Source organism: Octopus sinensis, linkage group LG11 (assembly GCF_006345805.1).
Source record: "Octopus sinensis linkage group LG11, ASM634580v1, whole genome shotgun sequence".
In the NCBI taxonomy this organism is placed as follows: Eukaryota; Metazoa; Mollusca; class Cephalopoda; order Octopoda; family Octopodidae; genus Octopus; species Octopus sinensis.
In genome coordinates, this window is record NC_043007.1 from 42,026,548 (window position 1) to 42,046,123 (window position 19,576).

Here is a 19,576-nt window from a genome sequence, read left to right on the forward strand (position 1 = left end):
CTGCCCCAGTGTGGTATCAGTTCAATAACTGAAACAAGTAAAAGAGTATAGACACAAGTATATTCATGGTTAAGAGTTATTTGCTTTACAGTCATGTATTTTTTATCGTGGTCTTTGGGTTGACAAAAAACTTGAATCAAATTTGGCATATGGAAGCAGTGTTGTAGCCTATGGCATGTGTGTGTGTATTAAATTCCTATCGGAACAAAGAAAAAGAGTAAAACAATTATTCAGTAAAAAGTGCTCAGTGATATAGGTAGCTGACTGAAATAAATACTGAGATCAATATGAAACAACAACAATCTTCAAAGGTGGTACTCCAACATGACCACAGTTTCACTACTAAAACCATATTATTTTAAGTTTCCAAATAGAAAAATTTGAATGATATATTTGCTATTTAATTTTTATTTAGGTAGCAGCTGCTACCCGAACAGAATAGTTTCTTAAAATTTCTAAGAGTAATTTTTACTATTATTTTCAAAAGATATTTCTTTATTTGTTTGTTTTTATTTTTTCTCTGTGTCTGTGTGTGTTCAAGTTGTGATTTTATTTGGTTTTTGAAAAATAAAATCAATAAATTTATTATATAAAAAAGAAAATGGAACAAAAAACATTTATGCTATTAATGTTGTTGATTTTGTTGTTTAACCCAGCATTATCCCGGGGTCTAAAAACAATGGTAGACCTAAGGTTAAAGATATGACCACTCCATCTATTCTTCAGACATGGATTATCTAGACCATTGAGCTTTGTGTATATAGTGCTCAAGTGCACAACAACTCATGAGAAAAGATTAACCCTTTCGTTACTGTATTTCTGTTGAAATGCTCTGTATTTCTTTCAATTACTTTAAATATAACAAAGAATTTAGTAAAATAACTTACTTATCATTCGACAAGTGTTAGGAACATAAATCGTGACTAAGGTTTGGTGGAAGATTTCAATTCAAAACTTATGAAAACAAGACATTTGTACTCAGAGCCAGAGCTGGTTTCAGCCGGGTTGGTAACAAAAGGGTTAAAAGAGAGGAGAGAAAGCAGCAATAAGTCAGTGACTCAAGACAGCAAAGAATCTTGAAGTAAAGCACAGTACACAATATAAAACATTAAAAGACAGAAAAAGTGAATAGTAAACATGCTATGAAGACAAAAGGGTGCATAGGCATGTCAGGAGTTGTGTTGGTAAAGTTTGGAAAGCATGGAATTTTGAAGGATGGAGTGTTTTGTGTGCTAACAACTGATGCATCAATAATTCTGAACATGAAAAAAATGTTCCTGAAAGTTATGGGTACTATACTGTTTTTTTTTTATCATTTTATAAGTATGTACATATGTGATAGGGAAATTGAATTAAAACAGACAACCTAAAAAATGTCACAGTGGCTCCTTGAGTAAGTTTCTTCTGCTATAGCTTCAGAATGACCAAAGCCTTGTGAGTGGATTTGGTAGAGAGAAATTGAAAGAAGCTCATCTTGTGATGGGGGGGTAGTGTTTCTCCCCACCACCACTTGACAACTGGTGGTGGTGGTGCATTTACATCCCCATAACTTAGCAGTTCAGCAAAATAAACTGATAGAAACCAGGCTTTAAAATATATGTAAGTACTGAGGTAGATTCATTCAACTAGAATTCTTCAAGCAGTGCCCCAGCTTGGCCACAATCTAATGACGGAAACAAGTAAAAGATAAAAGATTTTATTGAATCAAAGTATTGTGGAGAGACTCCTTTTTTATGAGGTCATTGATGACAGTCGAAGTGATTTAGCCAAGGAAATAAGGTACTGGATTCCAAGCTTCGAGCTTGTAAGTTCAATTCACTTCAAGCATCTTATTATGTTCTTAGGTAGAACATGTTATTATATGTGCTTCAATCCACCTAAATGTCAAAAATAAGTACTCAATCATCATATTTCTGTTGAAATACTCTGTCTTTACTCCAATTAACTTTAAAAATGGTGAAGAATTCAGTAAAGTAATTTAGTCCATTATTAAGTTGGTGTAAAGAATATAAGTTAGCATGGGATTTTGTTGGAAGGTTTTAATTTAGAGCATGTTAAAAGTGGAAGTTTATATTATAGAAACAAGGATGGGCTAAGTCAGATTAATATCAAATAGAGTTAATGTTGTGGAAGTCAAGTTAAGCACCAGCTGTCAAGGACTTAAGTGGAGATACGTTGTTGGGTTGTATACATAATGAACCTATAAAATTCTTGGAAATTTCTCAGAAAGATTCGTGTCAAAATGTGCAAATAGTAATGAAATACAGTTTGGAAATATTAATTCACACAACAACAACAAAAAAATAAGAGTTCAAGGAAATTGATGGCACTCTGCATCAACAAAAATTAACTTGTGAAGTTCGTGGACTTGCATGAGTTTGTATGCATGGTCCAACCCATGCCAACATGAATCAAATGAAACTTAGACATCAACACTTTAGCATTTAATCCAGCCTCTCACACACCATTGAAATTTCCAAGCTACAAAATAAAGCAAGACCAATTCAAAATAATGTGAATAAATAAGCAAGACATTTGACTAAGAAATCTGAATGCTAAAGAGTTAGATGATGATGGGGGTGGAGTGATGGTGATGGTGGCGGCAGCAGTGGTGTATGCTGAGGATTCTAACATTCTTAAAATGACCCTTTTGTTTGAGAGAGAAAAAGACTCTTCAACTGAAAAATCTCCCCACGACATACAAACATATTCAAACTTATAATTCCCATATAAATGCCTAGTCTATGTCTGTAACTACATCTGTATACAGGTGTGTGTACATGAGAGAAAGTAGAGAAATCATAATGTTTTTCTTTGTATTTTCTCTTGATGTTGTTTTTATTTTCAGTAAGTCAGTCCTCAGTACATGGTAAACTTCTTTAATCTTCACTTTCTCTTTGGAGATACTCTGTTTTTTTGTTCATTTATTTATTCTTTGTTGTTGAATTATCATTTTGTGAATTAACATGATGTACTGTTCATTTCAACTTGTGTGTGTGTATGTATGATATATATATATATATATATATATATATATATATATATACATATGTGGAGGCGCAATGGCCCAGTGGTTAGGGCAGCGGACTCACGGTTGTAGGTTCGCAGTTTCGATTCCCAGACCGAGCGTTGTGAGTGTTTATTGAGCGAAAACACCTAAAGCTCCATGAGGCAGGGGGTGGTGGCAATCCCTGCTGTACTCTTTCACTGCAACTTTCTCTCATTCTTTCTTCTGTTGGCCTGCTCGCTTAGCCAGTGGGGTGGCGTCATTTGAAGGCTAAAACAATGCAAAACACATTGTGACCAGCAATGTGTAGCAACATCTGATAGCCTGGTCGGTCATGGTGATCACGGTGATATATACATATATATGATGATGAGGAACAATGATGATGATATATATAAATGTCTATTTCAATGTCAGGTTATATATAAGAACAATTTGATATTAAACCAAAGGATTACACAATACTTGTGGTGAAGCACATGTTAAACTTTTACAAGCAAAAGGCAGAAAGTTTGTGTTCTTTGCCTGTGCTTTACTCAGGTTCTTTTTGGCTTTATATAGTCTTTGGCAAGTTGTTTTTAGGAGTAGATGGAGCTGTGTGGAATGATAATTAGGTGTGGTGTAGGTAGACTGGAGAAGTAATTGTATAGGATGGGGAAAGGGGTAGAGGAGAAAATGTAGGGTGTAGCTTGCTAGAAAGTTATTGTGGGAAGATATTATTTGGTGTATGTGGGAACTTTATGGATTAGGACTCAGTCAAGTATGGAACTAATTGTGTAAACAATGTGTCAAATTTCGGTCATGACATTTTTATATAAATAGTTGGTTTTGGTCAGTCCAAAGCAATAGTAGCAGACACCTAGGTCGCTACACAGTGAGACTGAACCTGAAGCAAACTTTTTTAGCTACACAGCCATTCTTGTACTTGGCTCAAGGATAGAAATTTGATGAAAGAAAACAGTTAATTATATCTATTATAGTACATGACCAGTACTTCGAAATGCGTAGCCGTATTTCGTCTGCCATTACATTCTGAGTTCAAATTCCGCCGAGGTTGACTTTGCCTTTCATCCTTTCGGGGTCGATAAATTAAGTACCAGTTATGCACTGGGGTTGATGTAATCGACTTAATCCCTTTGTCTGTCCGTGTTTGTCCCCTTGTGGGCAATAAAGAAATATGTATTTCTACTCTGAATGAATGAAAGCCAAATCCAGCCTTGGCAGAACTTGAACCTAGAACAAAAAGTTTTGTATGTAAATGTCAAAAGGCATTTTGTGATGCAGCAGGCTAATGTTTCTGCCAATCCACAACTCTAAATAATAATGGTTTCTGATTGAGGCACAAGACCAGCATTTTAAAGGGAGATTGGTAGTAAATTCCATTGAATCCATTTGACTCATAGTTTATTTTATGAACCCTGAAAGGACAACAGGCAAAGTTAACCTAGGTGGGATTTGAACTAAGGACATAAAGAGCTGGAACAAATGTTGCAAGGCCTTTTTTCTGATGCTTTAACCATCCTGCCAGTTCACTGCTTTAACTGCCTTAGATGATAAAAATCATAATAATTTCTTTAACAGTCATAAAAACTAGATGGGAGGCCTTGAACAAAAGATAAGGAACTGAAAGGTATTAACAGTTTGTTGTTTTTTGTTTGTTTATTTTTTTTTTAATCTCCTATCATGTTTGATAGTTGTATTTAGTAAAAGGAAGAAAAGAAAGAAAAAAGCAAACAAACAATTCTGCAGGCAAATGTTGTAGAATGAAATAATGGTGTCTGTTATTAATCGAGAGAAGTAGTCAGGCGAAAGATGAAACAAAGGAAACTAGTAAAAACTTCCTTCCTTCCTTTCCATTGGGAGAAGAATCATTAGCAAGAACAACACCACTAACAACAATAATAACATTAACCAATAACAAACAGTTTTGGCTTCCTGTTCTCTTGTTGAAAGATATATATTGAAAAAAAAAGTAATGCTGTTTTAGCATCAACTTCTCACCACTGAAAATCTGCTCCAAATCTTCTCTCCAACGAATCAGAATGATTGTGTTTCTCCATCCCAAACCCAAACACACACACACACACACACACACACACTCTGATTTCTTCCCTTTGTGTATATTTACTTACTTTCTCTTCATAATCGTAATCTTCCACACATATGTAACGTTCATAACATATGTACAGGTCATCGAATTCTGGAATGCTGCCAGCACATCGTTGCCTCTCATTCACTTATTATGGCATTCATAGAATTCTCTGCGAACAATAAGATATTTCTATAACTATGCAACTCAATTGAACATTTAAAAGATCTTGGCCAAGTTTTTACATTTACACACACTCACCTGCTCTCTCTCTCTCTCTCTCTCTCTCTCTCTCTCTCTCATCTTTTCTTTCTATATTTTTTTATAGGAGTGTCTTTTTTTAAATTTTTTTTTATATCCCCCTCACTCTCTATCTTTCTCTGCATTTCCTTTCATTTTCCTCATCTTTGCTATTCTGTAACTTCTCTGTTCTTTCTCCTTCAACTCCAAGCATTCTGGTTTATTGTTTTTTCTTCTGGGTTTTTTTTTTTTTGTTACAGTATAATTTTTTTTAGTACTGCATCACCTGTCTAACTCCTTGCCATTTTTTGGGAGAAAGAGTAACATTGAATTAGCTATATTTTTTTTAATCATAAACAGAGATGGGGGATAAAAAAAAAAGCAATAATAAATGTTTCATTTTCCTTTTTGGCAAATAAAAAAAAAAAAAAGCAATAATAAATGTTTCATTTTCCTTTTTGGCAAATAAAAAATTGTTGTTGTTATTAATATTATTATCATTTCTATCATTATATAATTATTATTATATAACTTATCATTATTATCATTGCCATCATCACCATTGATTAAGTGTAAAAAAAAAATCAGTAATTCAACGCAGATGTTTTTCATGTTGTTGTTAAAAGTTTGTCTTGTTTCTTTCATCTGTTGTTCTCAGATTATTAATATTCTTACAAAGAACTTAGGTACATACACATAATTACATAAATAAATCATCATCATCTTCATTGGCTTTACATCTGCTTTTCCAAGTTAACAAGGGCTGGACTGAACATTTTGAGACAATATTTTATGGAAGGACACCCTTCCTGATGCCAATTTTTTATTATCTATGATAATATGCACAGACACACACATGCATGTGTGTGCGTGCACACACACACATACACACACACACATGTACACTGAAAGGTCATTGTTTTTTGAACAAAGAAACAATCTGAATCAAAGTTTCCACTTTCTATCTCCAACATCCTTCATCTTCCTTTCACTTTCCATCTCTGACCAACCAGCCTCCACTTAGTGTGTGTGAGTGTGTAATGTATGTATGTACATATGTATGTAAGAATGCATGTTATTTTCTCAATCATTAAAATGGAGGTGGTGACAGAAGCCATTATATTTACATTAAGACTCCATCTACTTCCCACTTCAATCTATAACTCATTCAGTCTCCTATTCACTGTACCACACCACTTGCATATTGAAAGATAGCTCTTGATTTGTCCATCCCTCACCATCACCCTTTATCACTCTTTCTCTCTTCCACCAAGCACTCATCTAAGGGGTGATGACCTTTAGTCTGTTCATATTTATCACCCCTACCATCATCCACCATTATTGCTAGTTATCCTTCTCTCTCATCCCTGTCACGCTTCATCGATGTCCATCATTTTCTCTTACTATCACTCATCTTTATTACTAGCTATCATTCATGCTCTCTCATACCATCATTCATCTTTACTGCTCATGCAAACTTTCTATTCAGTTTCCTTATCAACAACCCACATATAGCTGCTTATCTCTGTCTCTCCTTCATTCTCTTCTTATCTATCACTCTCACTTTCTATCCTACCCCTATAACATTCAAATTCAAATGCTCTCTTCTTTCACCCTCTTGGACATCAGTCTTTTTTCAGTTCACACTCTCAGTCATGCTTGCTGCAAATGAGTAGAGGCACATATAGTAGAGAGGACTCTTTAGTCTTTCAGAGAAGTACAAGACATTCTCTTTCTAGTGCTGTTAAAATGTACCCAGTACACTATCTAGAGTGGTTGGTGTTAGGAAAGGCATCACACCATTGAAATCATACTAAAATGAAATATATGAGCAAGATCTGATCTTTCAAACCAGGGCAACATTACCTCCTTCAGGCACTTGATGTAGGCATCTGTGTTGAGTCTGAGGCCATGTGGGAAGATGAATGGAGGCATAATGTCACCATCACTAGTAATTACTCCAAATACCATGATATTGACTTGATGTTTGATTTTCAAACATCTTGGTACATGTTTTGGGGACATGGCAAGCCAATGGTTGTTCTGTTTGTTCACCATCTGATCCTGGCAGAAATGTTTCTTATCTGAGAAAAACCAAAGTATGTTCAGTTGGAGGAATGCTTGAGTTTGTTCAAAAGCTTTGTAGCACAGTCTTTCCTCTTGTCCTTGATGGCTTGGGATAAAAATTGGCCCTTTCTCATCTTGTATGCAGAATACCAAATATCTGCCTGATAAGAAACTCAAACACTCCTATGTCCATGGTGATGGACTTGGAGAGATTGTTGTCAATCATGGTTTGGATCTCACCAACAAATTCAGGAGCTTTTTTTATCAGAGCAACCAGAGTGAGTTTTCTAAACTGCTGTACCTTCATAATCAATCATTAGACTTATCCAACTCTTTCTGAATCCTCTGCACTGTCCTTAGATTGACACCCAAATACTCTGAAACGTTCACATTGGAGATTCAATTGCAAATGCCAAGCAGTACAGCATGTTGTTTCCAAATCTCTGGAAGAATGAATTGTGTCATGGTGCTGTTTTTCTCACAGATGATGCCCAACTGACCCTACTATACTGTGTAGTCAACAAAATCAAAAACAAAAAAATGCTCAAAATTAAAAATATAAAATGGCAACAATTTACCCATCACACCCGGTATATGTGAAGGTATGTGGCCTAGTAGTTAGGGTGTTGCATTCATGATCATGAGATGGTGGTTTCGATTCTCAGACTGGCTGTGCATTGGGTTTTTGAACAAAACACTTCATTTCATGTTGTTCCTCAGCTGTAAATGAATAACCCTACAATGGACTAGCATTCTGTTCAGGGGGAATATTGGCCTGTACACCCAGCCAGCGAGGTGGCATCATTTGAAAACTAAAACAGTGCAAAGCGCATTGTGACTAGCAATGTAAAACAACATCCAATAGTCTGGTCAATGCCACAATATATATGCAATGAGTTGCCACATTTTTCCTTCACCAAATTTACTCACAAGGCACTGGTCTTCTCAGGGTTAAAGTAGAAGATACTTGCCCAAAGTGTCACACAGTGGAACTGAACCTAAATCCTCATGGTTGCAAAGCAAACTTCTTAACCACACAGTCACAGCTGTTGACTGATTGCAATAAAAGGAGTGAAGCAGAACTAGTGCACATGTTTATCGTTGGCATAGTGGCCCTAAATACCACAAAATCTATCTCAATACATGAGACCTGAGTTCAAATCAAGAATCTCGCAAACCAAATATAAAAACATAATATAAGTTTGTCACCACAATGCAATAGACAGTGTTTTGTAAAATCATGAGCAGGTATCTCTATCATCAGTGTATGTACATGCTATGTTTTTTTAGTCAATATCTGTATGTTATTTACATTCTGAGTTCCAATCCTGCAGAGGTCAATATTGCCTTTCATCATTTTGGGCTTGGTAAAATAAGTACCAGTTGAGCAGTAGGGTTGGTGTCATTGACTTACTCCCAGCCACAAAATTACTGGCCTTGTGACAAAATTTGAAAATAGTATCTATCTATTATGACTAATAAACATCTATGAATTGTTTTTCCATTCAGTCAAAATATACATAGTATTATGTCAACATCCATTGACTGTGTTCAACCAGAGATTGACATTGTGCCTTCCTGTTCAGTCATTTTTTCACTCTACTTATAACCATTCAAAGTCCATTGATGGCATCTATCCTACCAACATTCATAGAATTTGGCTATCTAGTCAATACTGAATATTATGCTTTTATATTTAGTTTTCCTTCTTCTATTTACACATTGTTTAACTTCACTACATTGTCCTTCTCTTCATTCAATATGTTGTTCTTGGCTATCCTGTTAATATCCATTCACTGCGTCTACCTAGTCAGCATCTACATGGCATTTATCTAGTCAACATCTACATGTTGCATCTGTCCATTCAGTTGACATTTTTATAATTCATTATAAATGCTTTTCTTTTTTCCCATATTTTTTAGTGAAAGATTGCGTCCTAAGAACATCTTAGAAGAAGAGGAATCTGATTCTGGTTAGTAACCATTATATTGATATATTCAGGCATGTTTTCAAACAGATTTAATATAAGTTTTGAAAATAATTTGAGTTTCAAAGTCATTGTTAGATGCTTGCAAAAGAGATGGTGACATTGGTATGGGAGAACTGCATGCAAGTATGAGAAGAGTGACCACATTGGTTAGTATGAGAGAGAGGATTATATTGTTGGGAGAAAGACTGCTACACTCATATGAGAGAGAGATGGTCAAATGGCGTGAGAAAGATCACCATATAAATAAGAGAAACAATGGCCACTCTAGCATGGCGAAAGCAACCACATTGATATGAAAAAGATAACCTGGCTGATATGAGTGAGATGACCACTCTGCTATTAAAGAGATAGCAACATTATCATGAAAACGATGACCTTACCAAAATAAGAAAAATGGTTACATTAATATGGATATGTAAAACAAATTAATGATGGATGCTGTGCAAAAAAGGGTTGTGGGATGATGGATAACAGTAGACCATTTCATAGCTGAGTTTGGTTAGATCTGAAAATTTTGAATGTATATATATATAGTCTAGTCATCCATATAGTCAATCAGGTGATACATTAAGGAGTAATACTCAATGACTGGTGTAGCAGCACCATAGTCAACTGCTACAAAGATAATGGTGATGCATTAGATATGAATAATTACAGAGATATCATGTTGTTGGATCAGGTAATGAAAGTCATGGAGAGGGTCATAGTCCAACTAATTAAAAAGAGAGTTAGTTTAGATGAGATGCAGTTTGGGTTTGCGCCAGGGAAAAGCACCACTGATGCTACATTTCTGGTAAGACAGCTGCAGGAAAAATACCTAGCCAAAGACAAACCTCTGTACCTGGCTTACATTGACATGGAGAAAGCCTTTGACAGGGTCTCCTAATGCCCTATCTGGTGGTCAATGCAGAAACTAGGGATAGATGAGTTGTTAGTGAGAACTGTATAAGCCATGTACAGGGATGCTGTCAGTAAGGTGAGGGTTGGCAACAAGTATAGTAAAGAATTCAAGGTAGGGTTAGGGGTCCACCAAGGATAAGTCCTGAACCCTTTTTATTCATTATATTCTTGCAGGCAATAACAGAGGAATTCAAAACAGGATGCCTCTAGGAGCTTCCCTATGCTGATGACCTCGCTCTAATAGCTGAGTCACTATCAGAACTAGAAAAGTTTCAGGTGTGGAAGCAAGGTCTAGAATCAAAGGGCCTTAGAGTCAATCTAGCAAAAACCAAAGTCTTAATAAGTAGGAAGGCAGACAAATCACAAATCCCTTCAGGTAGATGGCCCTGCTCAATCTGTAGAAAAGACAGGTAGAAACTCCATAAGATGTACTCGGTGCATCAATGGACACAAGAGGTACAGCAATATCAAAGGAAGGCTAACTGGGAAGATAGCTTTTTGTGTGTGGCAAATACTCAGGGGCAATAAACACTGAAAATGTGCAGAAAACAGCTTCCATCACATGCCAGGAAGAAAAACTAGAAGTAGTTGATAGCTTCTGTTACCTAGGTGACCAAGTCAGTAGCAGAGGTGGATGCTCTGAGAGTGTAGCTGCTAGAATAAGAATAGCCTGGGCAAAGTTCAGAGAGCTCCTACCTCTGCTGGTGACAAAGGGCCTCTCGCTCAGAGTGAAAGATTGACTGTATGACGCATGTGTTTGAATAGCCAAGCTGCATGGCATCAGAACATGACTGCTGAGCACATGCGTAAGCTTGCAAGAAATGAAGCTAGTATGCTCCGCTGGATGTGTAATGTCAGTGTGCATACATGACAGAGTGTAAGTGCCCTGATAGAAAAGTTGGACATAAGAAGCATCAGATGTGGTGTGCAAGAGGGATGACTGTGCTGGTATGGTCATGTGTTGCATATGGATGAGGACATCAGTGTGAGAAAGTGTCACACTCTAGCAATAGAGGGAACCTGTGGAAGAGGTAGACTCAGGAAGACTTGGGATGAGGTAGTGAAGCAATACCTTTGAATGTTGAACCTCATGGAGGCGATGATAAGTGACTGAGACGTTTGGAGATATACTGCGCTTGAGAAGACCTGACAAGCCAAGTGAAACTGTAACCGTGGCCTATGCCAGTGCAGCATAACTGGCCCATTTAAGAGTACCCTTCAATCATTGGGTAATAAACTGTGCTTGCGAAAACCTGTTGAGTCATGTGAAGTCATTGCTATGGCTAATGCCAGTACCGCTTAACTGGCACCCATGCTGGTGGCACGTAAAAAGCACCATTCAAGCATGGTCAATACCAGTGTTGCCTGACTGGCTCTCATGCCAGTGGCACGTAAAAAGCACCATTCAGTGCGAGTGCCACCTGACTGGCCCTCATGCCGGTAGCACATAAAAAGCACCCACTACACTCTCAGAGTGATTGACATTTGGAAGGGCATACAGCTGTAGAAACTTTGCCAGATTAGATTGGATCCTGGTGCAGCCTTCTGGCTTGCCAGCCCTCAGTCAAAGCATCAAACCTATGCCAACATGGAAAGCGGACGTTAAACAACAATGATGATGATGACATATATATATATACGCATGTATGTGTGTGTGTGTGCGCGCGCGCGTGTGTGTGTATGTACAACAGGCTTTTTCCAGTTTCTGTCTTCCAAATCTGCTCACAAGACTTTGTTGGCTCAAGGCTATAGTGGAAGATACTTGCCCAAGATGTCACACAATGGGACTCAACCCAGAACCATGTGTTTGAGAAGCAAACTTCTTACTACACAGCTACACCTGTTCAGAATTGATGCAAGAAAAGCTGTTCTACAACAAGAACTTCCAGTCTGTGTTGGCACTATAAAACTTGCATCAGAACTCTGCATGAACTGTAGTGCAGTGGACCAGATATGACAGTGGTGTGGAAGAGAACAATGAAATCATCCTCTGTGCTCTTGTTCAGTTCAGTATCCTTGCACCACTGACATGTGAAGTTATACTGAACAACTGTTGTCATGTGTAGAATAGACCTAGTTATCAGTCCATTCTTAAGATCAACTCACTTCCTAATTTTGGCAAGATGAAATCAAGGCATCCCATGAGTCAAACTAGCTTCTACAAACATGATCCTCTGAATTTGTATATAAGAATCTTTGAATATAAGAAACTAGAATAGATATTACAAGGCATTTTGTCCAGCACACTCATGTCCCAACCAATACACACATATTTCAATATTGATCTCTTTATGATGTCCCTTCCAGTTAGTTATGTTTCAATATCTTTTTGACATACTCCTTGTATTTTTTTCTTAATGTTTCATTTCTTTTTCAATCATGACTTCAGTCAGGGTCTCTACATCTCATAATTTAATGTGTAGGGAGAGTGGGGTATGCCTGCTTTATTCCATCTCTAGTTCATTCAAACACACACACACACACATACACATCAGCTTCCCTCCTCTCTCAACTTTCTCATCTCCCCACTGCCATTCTAGGAGGGCCTCACAATTTGTAATGGGAAAAATAATCTCTTAAAAGAAAGAAGAGAGAGAGAGAAAGAAAGAAAGAAAGAAGGGGATAAAGGCAAAGCTAAGCTGATTGTGCATTGATGATTTAATTATGAAGTAGCCAGACTTAGACTAATCTTTTGCCTTACATTCACATTCCAAACGTGTTGCCATATTAAGCCCCACCACAGTTTAACATTTGCAATATTGGCCAGTTTTATTCCTTGTCCACCACACTTGGTTTCTTATCATCTTCATTTCCAGGATAAACTTGAAATATTAATTACTTAAAATATGTCAGCATCATCATTGCCGTCATCATCACCAGCAAGAGATTTCTGTGTGTGTGTGTAGGTGCGTGTAGTTGTTTGACCTATTCAAATAACCACTCAGATCTTCCCCAACAAATCCCTCCTACTGTTTTCATTTAAATGGAATGTCTATATTTAGTTCTACATCTACATTGAGTGAACCAATGAGGGAGTCTCTCAGTAGTCATGCAATCTGCTACAATTAGTAGCATCCAGATTTTCCTTGACTCAATTTCTGTGATCTTGTAAGAGGAGAGGATATATTTTAATGCCCTGATGTGTCCTGTCTTCTTATAAGAAATAAAGTCAGGTTATATTGTTCTGCATACCACTAAAAAACAAAGATGGGATTGGATGGTAGGGTTGGACTGCCATTGATCACAAGTTTGCACAGTTAGTGTTGACCTGAGGTTAAACAACAATAACATGCTATATTCATAAACAAAACAAGCCAACAAAGGAACCTCTGTACAAAAGTGAATTGAATTAGCATTGCAGGCTCTGGTCCACCAGTACTTCACACCTTTATACATCACTCACTAAAGTAATACACTGATGTGTTTGCATCATTGCCCAGCTTTTCAGGGATAACTTCCTCAGCCCATTTCTGAGTGCAACTATCTACTTTTCTTGTAACCTTGTCCCAATTTCTAGAATAAGCTTTGTTCTTAATCAAAAGAAATCATCACCAGCACTATCCTCCTCCTCTTCATCATGATCATCATGATGATGATCATCATGATCATCATCATCATTGCCATTGTTTTATTGCCGTTTGGCTGCAGGTCATATCTGATCAAGCAAAGCAGGCTTACAATCAAAGACATTCCAACAACATCCAACCTGTCTTTTATTTTGACAGAGTATCTAAGATAACATTACACAATGTGTCCTTTTGTTTTTAGATGATAAGATGTGATTCAAAGATTTGGCTGCTATTTCTTGCATGTTGAGCAACCATTTGGTTTAGGCTAGACCCTTAAGTTTATAGAAATTGGGACGAGGGTACAAGAAAGGTGGATAGTTGCACTCAGAAATGGGCTAAGAAGTTATCTATGCAAAGCTGGGCTATGATGCAAACACATACATTGCCTCCACTATATATATTATTACCTGACTCTAAGGTGGTGAGCTGGAAGAATTATTAGAATGCCAGGCAAAATGCTTAGCAGTATTTCCTCTTTACATTGAGTTCAAATTCCACTTTGCCTTTCATCCTTTTGGGTCAATAAATGAAGTACCAGTTGAGCACTGGGGTTGATGTAATCAACTAGTCCCTTCCCCAAAAACTTCAAGCCTTGTGCCAATAGTAGAAAGGATTATTATTATTATTATTATTATTATTATTATTATTATTATTATTAGGAGTGGCTGTGTGGTAAGTAGCTTGCTTACCAAACACATGGTTCCGGGTTCATTCCCACTGCGTGGCACCTTGGGCAAGAGTCTTCTACTATAGCCTCGGGCCGACCAAAGCCTTGTGAGTGGATTTGGTAGACGGAAACTGAAAGAAGCCCGTCATATATATGTATATATATATATATATATATAATATATATATATATATATATATATATATATATATACATATATATATATTTATATATATATATATATATATATATATATATATATATATATGTATGTGTGTGTATATGTTAGTATGTCTGTGTTTGTCCCCTCAACATCGCTTGACAACCGATGCTGGTGTGTTTACGTCCCTGTAACATAGCGGTTCAGCAAAAGAAACCGATAGAATAAGTACTAGGCTTCCAAAGAATAAGTCCTGGAGTCGATTTGCTCGACTAAAGGCAGTGCTCCAGCATGGCCACAATCAAATGACTGAAACAAGTAAAAGTAAAAGGTGGCAAGCTGGCAGAATCATTAGCATGCCAGGAAAAATGCTTAGCGGAATTTCATCCATCCTTATGTTCTGAATTCAAATTCCAGGAAGGTTGACTTTGCTTTTCATCCTTCTGGAGTCGATAAATTAAGTATCAATGAAACATTGGGGTCAATGTAATCAACTTACCCACCTCCCCTAGAACTTCAGGTCTTGTGCCTTTAGCAGAAAGGATTAATATTATTATTATTTGAATTGTTGTATTTCACTTAAGAGTTGCATTAGACTGATTCTGTTGTTTAAAAATGTTTTGCTGCCTCCCTCACTAAAAATATTTGTGTCTGCTTGCACTCTACAGATGTGGCTGCCATTCCAGAGCTAGAAGATCAACCTGATGAAGATCTGATCCCACAGGTTGCTGATGCCCCAATGTAGGTACTTCATTTTTCTTTGCATGTGCACACACATTCACTCACACACACACACACACACACACACACACACACACACACACACACACACACACACACACATTCTTATGCTTCCACATGCACAAGTTAAGGCACACCATACATGGACTTTCCTCTTAAAAAGCTGCTTGCACATTCTTATATAGACATAACTACATACACATACACACGTAGGTATACACACATACACATAAGCCAATGAGGGATGTTCTATGTGATTGCACAGCCTGCTAGAAATACTGGTTAAATGACACTCAAGTCATACCCTGCCAAATAAAATTAAAAAATGAAGGGTATATTAACGTAATTAGAGACAGGGTCATGACTAGAAGACTTGTAATTAAGATCTGCTTAATTAAGATTGACATGGAGCTAATAACATCACACATACACACTCACTTTCTTTCACACTCTCTTTTAATCTTCCTCCTTTTGTTAAGAGAACTATAATAAAAAATGTTACCATCCATGGCTACCCTGGGTTTTTTTTTCAGACAAATTATAACCAGAGCCACATTATCTATCGTGTTCTTCCATTTTATAAAACAAGGTGTGATTTGTGGAAGACTTAGCTGTTATTTCTATGAAGCCTATTGACCTTGTATATGTTCCATTGTTGGGGCATTGTATTATAATTGTTATTGTTGCTGCTGTTTCAGTCTGCACTAATTTCTTCTCAGGCTGAACTATTGTTTATGACAACCGATCAGATTTTTAGGAGCAACTAACCAGTACATTCTGCTCTTTAGATCTGCCATGTTTTAACTGTTAACTTCTGTGATGCAATGGTCGGTAAAAGTATTCAGTGTCATCATCATCATCATCATCATCATCATAATCATCATCCATCATCAAAACATTTTCCATTAGCACTCCTGCTACTCTCAATATCATCATCATCATTTTTTTCCTCATCACCAATACCTTCCCTGTTCATTATCATCATTATCTTCATCATCATAATCCAAAATTACTGCCTACAACATCATCATTATCATCACCACCACCATCTTCTTCAATATCTCTACCATCAATATCATCTTCACTGACTTCTCTTCCATCCAGGTCTTCATCATCATCATCATCATCATCAACAACATCCTCATTGTTATCTTCATCTTCATCATCAGTAAACTTTATGTGTCAAGCTATAAAAGGTTAATGTATTGCAAATATCTACAACACACCAGTTTCTGCTTTAAAGAACAAAGCTGACAAAATCTGTGAAAACAGTGAGAATGTGGGAGAATGATGAAGTGAGTGGGGAGATAGCAAAGATAGCTTTGTAGTTGTTGTTGTTGTTGTTATTTTGTTGGTCAAGTGGGTCTATGGTCATCACTATTCCAGTTGTAACTACTTATATCTTTTACTTGTTTCTATCATTGGACTGTGGTCATGCTGGGACACTGCTTTGAAGGGCTTGGTCAAACAGATTGACCCAAGTACTTATTTTTTAACTTTTTTTTTAAGCCTGGTACTTCTTCGATCAGTTTCTTTTAAAACATTTTATTACATTTAAATTTCTATCTTACAGTTAACTAAATTAGCATAGAATAATGCTTTCATATTTTTTATAACTAAGATCTAAACTTTTAATATCTGAATGCGAAAGAGATAGTTGAATAACTGTAAACCTACATTTGGGCCATATGACAGTCTTCAGCACAGTTTCTGTCTACCAAATTCACTCACTTTATTTGGCCTAGGGCTATAGTAAGAGATATTTGCCCAAGGAGGTGCACAGTGAAACTGAACTCAAAACCATATGATTGAAAAATAAGCATTTTAATCACACAGCCACCTGGGTATTTGTTTTCTCTTTTTTCTTTTTGTTTTATGCATAATTTATCCAAGCTATATTGTTTATCACAACACCTGAGATGGATTGGTAATAGGAAAGGTATTGGATGGTAAGTTATTGCCTCAGAAAACCATTTAACTTGTAACAACATGGAAAAGTAGACATAAGTTTATAACAGTTTTATCCGTGTGTATCTTAGTTTTAGAATAGGTACAGTGCATCCCTTCTTGTAAGAAGTAACTAAAAGGGATGGTAACAAGAAAGACTTCCAGTCATAAAATACTGTCTCAGAAAAAAAAATCTGACCAAAGCCTTATGAGTGGGTTTGATAGATATATACTGAAAGAAGCTTGTCATATATACAGGGGTTGGACAAAATAATGGAAACACCTTAAAATTTCAAACAAATTTATTTTAATATGGGGTACGACCGCCTTCGGCAGTAATTACAGCTTGAATTCTATGAGGTATAGACTCGTATAAAGTTTGAATTGTTTCCAAAGGAAATTTTGTCCATTCTTCAGCTAAAACAGTCTCCAGTCCTTTTAGTGATGATGGTGGAGGATATCGACTCCTTACTTGTTTTTCTAAAATGCACCATAAATGTTCAGTGATATTGAGATCTGGGGACTATGGTGGCCAGATATGATGTTCAACTTCACTAGAATGTTCCTCATGCCATTCAGTAACAACTTTAACTGTGTGAATTGGTGCATTATCATCCTGAAAGATTGTGTTTCCCTCTGGAAACAGTTCCACAACCATAGGATGAATTTGATCAGATATAATGCTTAAATAGTTTTGACTATTAATTCTGCCATGAAGGGAAACCATTGGGCCAGCGGATTTCCAAGATATAGCCCCCAATCATCACAAATCCTCCTCCATGTTTAAGTTGGAAGAAGGCAGTCTGGAGCAGATGTTTCTTTTGGTTGTCTCCACATGTATACTCAGCTGGTGATCGAAAATAGGGTAAAGGATGACTCGTCCAAGAAAATAACATTCTTCCACTGCTCTAGGGACCAATTCTGTAGGTTTTTACTAAATGTTTTGCAACGTTTGTTTTTTAAAGTAGTGGTTTTCTGGTTGCAGCCCTCCCATAAAATCCAGCTTTGTGCAACTCCAAGCAAACAGTTTTTGTGGAAACTGGGTTCTTGAGGTAGTCATTAAGCTCTGCAGTAATTTTGGGAGCTGTGCTTTTGTGATCCTTTCTAACAATTCACATAAGAGTTCAACGGCCTATCTGAAAGTTTTGGTTTTCTTCCAGTTTTATTTCAACAAGGAAGTTTTTCCCTCTTTCTCAAAGGCTGCCATTACTTTCAAGACAGTACTTCTTGATACACCAAACATTTCAGCTGTTTTTGTTACGCTAGCGCTTGCCATACGAGCACCAACAATTTGACCTCTTTGAAAGTCCGATAGATCTGTCGTTTTAATGAATTTTAATTACCTTTTTCTGATGATATCTGAAAAGAAACAGCAATTTTAGCAAAACATATCAAGCAACACTAATAGTAAATCAAAAAACATAAAATAAACAAGCTTTTGAGGGTTTTATAAATATTTCAAAATTATGATGCTATGATGCCAGGTGTTTCCATTATTTTGTCCAACCCCTGTATATTTATATATATATGTGTGTGTGTGTATATGTAGATATATATATATATATATATATATATATATATAATATATATATATATATATATATATATATAAATGTATCTATGTGTGTGTCCTTCTGTCAGTGTTTGTTTCCCACTAATGCTTGATAGACTGATAGAATAAGTACTAGGCTTGCTAAGCTTAAAAATATAAGTCCTAAGGGTCAATGTGCTCGACTAAAACTCTTCAAAGCAGTGCTCCAACATGGCCACAGTCAACTGAAATAAGTAAAAGATAAACGATATATATATTTATATATATAAACATACACCTTTCAAGCATTGGGCTTCACAGAGGCAAAGTGGATGAGTTCCGTTCGAGTGTTGGGCCTCGTGGAGGTACAGTGACTTTAGTTCCTTTAAAGCATTGGACCTCAGGGAAGCAAAATGGCTGAGTTCCTTTCAAGCATTGGGCCTCAGGGAAGCAAAATAGCTGAGTTCCTTTCGAGCATTGGGCCTCACAGAGGCAATGACTGAGACCTTTGGCATTATGACGAGCTTGAGAAAACCCATCAAGCTGAGCAAAATTGCAGTCATGGCAGACACTGATGTCATGCAAATGGCACCCATGCCAGTGGCACATAAAAGCACGCATTACGCTTTCAGAGTGGCTGGAATTAGGAAGAGCATCCAGCCATAGAA

At 36.7% G+C, this 19,576-nt stretch overlaps 1 protein-coding gene across 3 annotated transcripts in view; it reads left to right on the forward strand.

Annotated features, from left to right (window-relative positions):
• The window catches only part of LOC115217478 (intraflagellar transport protein 43 homolog), a 57,068-nt gene that overhangs the window by 17,518 nt on the left and 19,974 nt on the right, over positions 1-19,576 (forward strand). For 2 of the 3 annotated variants that reach the window (XM_036507405.1, XM_036507406.1), the window contains exons 5-7: positions 2,849-2,869; positions 9,326-9,375; positions 15,358-15,430. In XM_036507405.1, coding sequence (XP_036363298.1) covers positions 2,849-2,869; positions 9,326-9,375; positions 15,358-15,430 — 144 coding nt within the window. The remainder of the gene's footprint in view (positions 1-2,848; positions 2,870-9,325; positions 9,376-15,357; positions 15,431-19,576) is intronic. The other variant, XM_029787185.2, reaches the window with a different exon arrangement.